The 8,036-nt window shown below is 46.1% G+C and overlaps 1 protein-coding gene across 2 annotated transcripts in view; it reads left to right on the top strand.

Moving 5' to 3' along the window:
• The window catches only part of LOC147638613 (D-xylose-proton symporter-like 3, chloroplastic), a 44,117-nt gene extending 36,626 nt beyond the window's left edge, over positions 1-7,491 (top strand). For both annotated transcript variants that reach the window (XM_086798530.1, XM_086798531.1), the window contains one exon: positions 7,079-7,491. In XM_086798530.1, coding sequence (XP_086654656.1) covers positions 7,079-7,213 — 135 coding nt within the window. In that variant the 3' untranslated portion in view covers positions 7,214-7,491. The remainder of the gene's footprint in view (positions 1-7,078) is intronic.
• Positions 7,492-8,036: the final 545 nt, after the last annotated feature.

Consider the following 8,036-nt stretch of genomic DNA (forward strand, 5'->3'; position numbering starts at 1 on the left):
AGCTAGGAGCCACAGGACAGCTTCCACACCTGAGAAAAAATAGGGAAAAATATGGAGAGTGGGGAAAAATGAGAAAACACCTAAATTGGGCTGGCACACCCACAACAGAGGCCCTGGTGTAAATATACAGACAGGAGATGACTGCTAACACCCCCTCTCAGCTCCTGGATGTGGAACCAACCCCAGTGAGTTGGAGTGCTGCCGGAGCAAAGCCTGGTCCACCGCACTGTCCTCTGTCGAACAGAACTCTAGCAAGATGTCATCTGATCTTCTCACGAACAAAATGCCTCTGGATGACCGTGGGTTCCACCAGTGGAAACCCAATCCTGCCAAGTAACCTCTGCAGCCTCACCACCTCGCAAGCAGCACCACAAGCAGCCCGGTATTCCATCTCTGTCGATGACAAGGCAATAGTTGGCTGCCTCTTACTGCTCCATGAAACCGCTCTTGAGCCGAGGGAAAAACTGTAGCGTGATGTCAAGGTCCTCATGTCTGGCTCTTCTCCCCAAACTGAGTCACTCGGACTTCGGAGTCTGACTCCATCCATCAATCCCCCTCCTGTGTAAAAGAGTCCAAGATTCTTCGCATGCTGCAGAAACCACGAGATACGCAATCCTGCCTCCCAAAGAGTCCTCTGCAAACATGAGCTCAACAGCCTCATCAGGAAGCTCCCGTCCAATCTGGTATTCAGCAACCAGATCAATGAACCATTCTGCTTCCGAGTCAAGGAGGCATCATATTGCTCACAAGGATCAACACCTATTATGGTGGGATGCCAAGTCCTGGAAACCTGCTAAAGACCACTCAAGGCCTTCAGAAACCTGTAAATCACCCCCTTTGAATCTGGAACCACAAAGCCTGGAGAATGTGCAACATCCACTTCCTTCTGCAAGTAATCAACTGCCACCTGCTTGGCTTTCCAATAGGTCCCCGTGGAAAGAACCTCCTCATCTACAAGAGTTTCTTTGTCCCGAATGCTACGAGACATCAGAGCATAGGTTACTTGTAGAGTTTCCTCTGACTGACGAACATAAGAACTACCAACATCTGTACTGGAAAGTTCCTGCCAACTGCTGCAATCAATTGGCAAGCCATCCACCATCTGGTCCAGGAAAGTCTGCACCTGCAGCGTATCCATACTTAAGTGGCCATTACTAGACTGCCACTCATCACAAAACTGAGGACCTGGGATAGAGAGTGCTGAAAGTTTGTAAACTCCATTCTCCACTCCGCCTTCCCAAACTACTTGGCGTGTTGCCTTGTCCTAGAGAGCAACAAAATGCTCATCAAACTCCACCCGTATGCCAGTCTTGCAAACCTGATGCATTGACAACAGATGAAAACCAAGTGATGGAACATACAACACCTGGGAGGAATGCTTCCCCCCTCTGCCATTGGGAACTATCTCCAACCTTCCCTCACTGTGAACTGGGATAGTGGATGTATCCCCAGTAAGGATGTGACCAGAATACCTGCAAAGATCCTGTAAAGCCGAACGGGAAGGAGTCATGTGCCTGGAAGCACCACTATCTAGAATCCACTCCCGAGTATCCGTAGCGGAGAGTCCTCCAACCTCCTCCCTGCACGAAGAAAATGAAACATTTGTGTCCATCACCTCCAGGTGCACAAAAGCTGGAGTTTTCACGGTTGCTTGCTGAGGATTCTGCACCCTTCTTGGTGCTCCGCTTGAGACACTGCCTCCAATAGTGGCCTTTCTCGCCACAATCATTACAGGTCCTCTCTGCCTTCAGTTTCTCGGGGTCTGCGTCGGGCTTCTTCTCAAAAGACTTCTCCGATGAAGCCTTCCCTTTGCCCTTGTTATTCCGGCGTTTCGATCGTTGGCTAGTTAAGGCCTCCGAACCTCCGTCCTGTGGAGGGTTCGTGAATCTTTCCTCCTGGTCTAAGACCATGGGCACAAGCTCCTCCCATGTGATGGTGTTGAGCCTGCCACTGGTAATCAACGAAGAGTAAAATGCTGAGTACTGAGAGGACAAATGTGATAGCAACGTTATGGCCATATCCCCATAGCCTCCGATGATAGCTCTTTCCCAGCTTGGAGAACTTCTTGCTGAAGAGCCTGGAGCTTGTTGATGTGCTCCCGCATTGTTGACGACTTTGCAGGATTCATCACCCGCATCTGTACTTCCAAGGAGATCCTCTTCATGGGCGATACCCTGTTGTAAAGAGAAGCCAAATGCTGCCATATACCTCTGGCCAGCGTCATATGCTTGATATGATTGATTACCTGTGGTGTGCAATTGAGGAAAATGAAAGAACGGACTTTGGCATTGACACGATTCCATAATTGTGCTTGTGCCTCGTGTTTCTTCCAAATCGAGGGTAACTCCCCTTCCTCTAACTCCGGCCGTGGAACCCCAACAACAATGAAATCAGCAAGGTCGTAAGACTCCAAAACAGATTCCATCATTACCTTCCATATGCCGTAGTTGTTCCCGTCCAATTGACGGTCCACTAGGAACGTGGGGAGTGTTGGGATCTTCACATGCTTCTTAGCCATCTCAAGTAAATCTGCCATTGCGGGGGTGTAACTGAAAAGGGTGGGTCGGTGGGAAAAATGAAGAACTTAAACCTGCAAGTGGCTGTCCACCAATCAGCAACAAAACAGCCCCCCTCTTGCTCACACAGTTCCCAAAATCTATCAAGAGCCTAGAGCTCTGATACCATGTCAGAATATGCAGCGGAGATGAAGACAAGATCTGAAAACACAAGAGCAAGTGCACTGCAGAAAAACACAGCAATAGAGAGGGAGAGAGAGAGAGGCGTGTAACTCTACTATATACACAAGAAAATCCCCGGAATACCCAATGCAATGTGTGTGGGGGCTAGGGGCCATTTTATATGGCCCCTATGAGCCAGTCGGCCAGCACACAGAGGGAGACGTGGAGCAGCAAGGACAGTCGGCCTATGTCAGAATACTCAGACCAGCAGTCGGCCAGTGTCTGGATCAGCCAGGAGCCATAGGACAGCCTCCCACACCTGAGGAAAAATAGGGAAAAATTATGGAGAGTGGGGAAAAATGAGAAAACACTCTAATCGGGCTGGCACACCCACAACAGAGGCCCTGGTGTAAATATACAGACAGGAGATGATTGCTAACATTTCAAGCATACAGATATGAGTAGTATATTCCTTGGAGGTATATTCCTACGAACTATTTATTTGGAGATATCATGTCATCTTATTAACTATTTATTTGGAGATATCGTGTGAGGTTAGATGATTTCCTGTTAGTGGATGTTAAAGCTACTGTAGAATCATAGAATTGAGGCTTAGTTCCATCATAGTAAATCACCTTGGGTGGAGTATCTGGGTGTGATCTTAGATGATTTCCTGTTAGTGGATGTTAAAGCTACGTAGAGTCATAGAATTAAGGTTTAGCTCCGTCATAGTAAATCACCTTGGAGTATTTGGGTTTTCAAGCATATACATATGAGTGGTATGGATTGGGTGGTGTCATGAGGTAGAATTATCTCGACACTAAGCTATCTTGGGCAAATCCAACGTAGATTAGTCAAACATAGCCAGAAATACACAGCATGATTTTGAAGGCTAAAGCAAATTCGTTTATATAATGACCACAGTAAGCCTTAGGATAAGTATGCCGTGCATGGTTTAGCCTTTGCCTCCAAATGTTTTTCTTCACATTTCTTTCCGATCTTTTATTGAGCTTGTGTCTACTTCAAGAAAGCTTGCTCTCTAGAACCCTGAAGTGGTGAATTTAGAATGCCCCAACCCTTGATTCAAAGTGTAATTCACGGGTGCCATATTGCACGGTGTAGTTTTTTGGCCTAGTTTTCAAAGACCGAATTGGTCTATAAGACCAAAAGTAGTACAAGGGTTTCATGTAATACTGAGCCATGGAAAAGTCGCTGACTGGATCTTGTACTTGGAAGAAGCTGGCTGGGCTTTCCTATCTTTGAGGAGTGAGTCTCTGTGCCTACTCAGCTTTATCAGGTTACAGGTAAAGTCCTAGGCGCGATGGTCCGGGAAATCAACGATCCTGGACAATGGACCTAATCCTTTTTGGAAGATGTAGTGGAATCTTGCCTGGATCTTATAGTATGTTGGGCATCTGCAAATGTAGTGCTTCTCCATCTGGACCTCTGTAGAGCAGAGTCTAAGTCTTGTCCTCTCTGCCAATACCCTCTGCTCTCCCAGTCCCCACTTTGAGGTGGTGAGATGAGAACTGGATCTGCCCGCATGGCATGTGACACATGTCTGGGTAGTCCTGGCCTCTCAATGATTCCATTTTCTGTAATCCTTAGGAAGTGATCTATTCCATCTGGACCTCAGTAGAGCAGAGTCTACAACTCTTGTCCTCTCTGGCAATGCCCTCTGCTCTCCCAGTCTCCACTTTGAGGTGGTGAGATGAGACCTGGATCTGCCCAATCCAGAGCCACATGGCATGTGACACATGTCTGGGTAGTCCTGGCCTCTCAATGACTCCGACTCCATTTGCTGTAATCCTTAGGAAGTGATCTATTCATGGGTAGCTTGGGGGGCGCGAGCCAAGTGGTGTGGGTGTGTAGGCTGAGGGGATCAGATGGAATCATCCAGTTGGTATCTTGATGGGTGAGACAGAGGGAGGGGACATGTAGGCTGTACTAGAAAGGTGGTCAACAATCCATATGTAGCCCGTGTGTGAGGAATTAGCATGCACAACATGTGGACATGGTAATCCCCAGTTTAGGCTGTGTTTAGGCACCTTTTGGGCCAGTGAACATCTATGGTTAATGTTAGGGATTTTAGTAAACAGCCAGGGCTAATCTTAGGGATTTAACCCAAGGCAGTCAGAGGCTGGAGAACATTTATTGGCACTTTGGCATTTTATGTCTAATTTTGCATTTTGTTTGTCCAAGGACCGATAGCTGTTGCATTGGCCAACTGCAACATAGGGGTAATTAGGAGCCTATAAATAGGCAAGATTTGGCTGTTGGGACAATCATCCTCCACTACCATATTCACTGATAGCTAGAGTGCATTAGCAGTTGTGAGGAACCGTTTGTTCCATGCTCACACTAAGCACATTGAGATGCATTGTCATTATGTTAGGGAGAGACTCTCTGTAGGAGGGATCAACTTGGTTTATGTGCCTACACATGACAACATGGAAGATTTGATCACGAAGGATCTTTCTCGTGAAAAGTTCGAAGCTTTCTACAAAGTTTTGGGCTTATTGCCTTTTGAGGATTGATCAACCATATTCATGTGCATGTGTACATCACTCTAGGGGGGATTTGTAGAATGTATGTCATGGTAGTGATATGTGAACTCATCTAGGACCAAGCCGGGTCACTTTTCCCCTCTTTAGGAGGTTACTCCCTCTTATCCACATTTTAGGGTGTACTTATCTTTTGTATTTGGTACACATTTCATTATCAAGCAATCTACACTATGTGGTGTGCTCTGTCCCCTCTCAACATAGTCTTATCCACATTTTAAGGTGTAGTTGTCTTTTGTGCTTGGGACACATTCATTATCAAGCAATCTACATCATTTAAGTGCCTATGTAATCCCTCAGCTGAATTTGAAATGAACACCGTATTATCTGCTTGCTATAGGAGGGGTGGAGAGTGAGGGCAGCTCTGTTTCATCCCAATTGTGCTAGAGATCTCGTGTGACATACCTCCTAGAGCTCTCACCTGGTTTGTATGCCCCATATCATCTCCAATGGTATACCCAAATTCTACAGACACATGAGGATGCGTGGCAAGGGAACAGTGGCAAAAGCTTTGCAGTGGAAATCCACGAAATAATAGTAAACACAGCATCTCCAATCTAGCCTCCGCAATGATAGCCCTGAGTGTAAAACTGTGATCCAATGTGGAGTATAACTGGTCTGTCATGTGGCCCTGTATTCATGCATCTCCGCCATGAAGCTAAGCTTACTCTAGCACCAATCCATGAAATTTGGCCAGTGCATGAACAATCATGATAGCCTTGTAGTTGTTGGGATCTGATGGGTCCCCGACTTTGAAAATGAGGTGATGGTGTTGGTGGACTTGGATGGTGGGAAACCATGACATAAAGCTTTGTTGAACATGTGTGCCAATAGAGGGGCAAGAGCGTCACATGCATGTGCAATGTGCTCTGCCGGTATTCCCTCATGGTCTTGGGCACAGCTATTTTTCGAGTTGAGTATGGCTGTAGTGACATTATAGACAATGAAGAGGGTCGATCAGGTGGGGTGAGGGTCAGGTGGCAGGGCAAGGGGTGGTTGGTTGGGTATATAAAATGGGGTCTCCAAAATCCAGTTAAGTGAAGTTGATGGCTCTCTGTCCTTGAGGTTTGCATGTCGCCCAATCTAGAGTACTCCATGATGTCCTCATAAAGAGGCATGTATGGTGATTGTCTACTAAGCTGGGCATATGCAGACGTCTCATGTGGGAAATAGCAAGCTGCCATGTGTAGAAGCCTGTTTCCTGGGAAACGTAGTTGCAGCAACATGTATCGAGCTTCCTCATCTTTCCTGACAATTGTAAGGATTCTGTTTAGATGTGGCCTGAGTAAGACAGCAACTCCTCCCAACTCCTACACCCCTCGGGATGCCCTAGTCTCCCCTCTGTTCCCTTGGGAGTCGGGGCCATCTGGTTCTCAGCGTAAGTTGAACTTGCTCTCTGGTCACCCTGATGTTGAGGGGGCTCGGATTGGAGCGGGCCGAGCCTGGTCTGTACTCCTCTGTCGAAAGATGAGAGAAGACGTCGGTGATGGAGGTCTGGGATGCATCCTTGTGACCTCGGTGACTGGTCCTGAGGATGCATGCCGAAACTTGATTACAGGTGCAAATAACACTGTCAAAGGCCTAGTGTGTGTACATAAGTTAGGGCAACCTCCCAAACAACTGTGTATAATCCCATCATCTTAGGAAGTGTAGTGCGTTGATTCTGGACAAGGGGTGTATGCACGTCTCTGTCTGTATGTAGTGGCTGGGCGCATTGCAAAGGAAGAAGGCGAAACATCACCCACAAGAAATTTCTTCATTTTCAAGAAAATGGATAGTGTTGTTTTATTGCTGAGGTTTGAGAACTTACAAAATTTTCTTTGTTTTGTGCTTCAGGAAGCCATTGGTACTGCCCCAACATTCCTGTTGTTCGGCATCATTGGTGTTTTTGCGCTACTATTTGTGATATTCAAAGTCCCAGAAACAAAAGGTTTGAGCTTGGAGGAGATAGAGGCAAAACTCTCGACATGAGATTTTTTGTGCACTTTACAGGAATGTTTTAAATGTATGATGATGTAACACAAGCCTTTGCCACAAAGTTAGTTTGGCATAGAGTGGATAGCTTTTCTCGTTTGTGGCTATGCCTCAGAATTTGTTAAGTGTAGTGGCGGATTTTCACACTGAAACAACAAAATCCACAACCAAAATTATAGCTTCGTCATAGGGTCAGGTCAATTTCTCTTTCATGTGGATTGCGCCCTTGCAAGCATCTACAGTGATAGCACAAACATAACTTTGTTCAATTCTATGTATAGGCTTTATATTCTGCATAATGTACAGTGGAAAATCAAATGATTTCTAACATATGATGCGCATGTCTTTATTCACTAGACAATATACACGATGCTACCGTACTGGAGACTGTTGTGTAGTGATTGCATATTTTCAGTGGTATATGTTGCTTAGGGATTCTGGAGTCATTTCAAGCCAACTTTTGTTACCCAATGGATGTTGCTTAACTTTCGGCTCAGTTATGGAGTGTTATAGACAACCCTTGCACCGAAACGCTCCACAAATGGGTGGCCTGCGTAGAAATGATCATGACAAGTGAAAGATCCTCTTGAAAGGGAGAGAGGTGAAGATGAAGACTAAATGGAGAGAGAGAGAGAGAGAGAGAGAGAGAGAGAGAGAGATTTGGATTGGCGGGTGCAGGAGACCAATGAAGATATAATGTGAGTGCTGTGGTGGGCGATGCTTAGGCTTAAACAAATCGTATCATAAATGGAAAGTAGGTGAACATTATGAAGTGCACCAAGAAGACAAAGCGGTGGGAGATGCTGGGCTTAAATAAAGC

This window comes from Cibotium barometz, chromosome 5 (genome assembly GCF_041138505.1).
Source record: "Cibotium barometz isolate CiBa-2024 chromosome 5, ASM4113850v1, whole genome shotgun sequence".
NCBI lineage: Eukaryota > Viridiplantae > Streptophyta > Polypodiopsida > Cyatheales > Cibotiaceae > Cibotium > Cibotium barometz.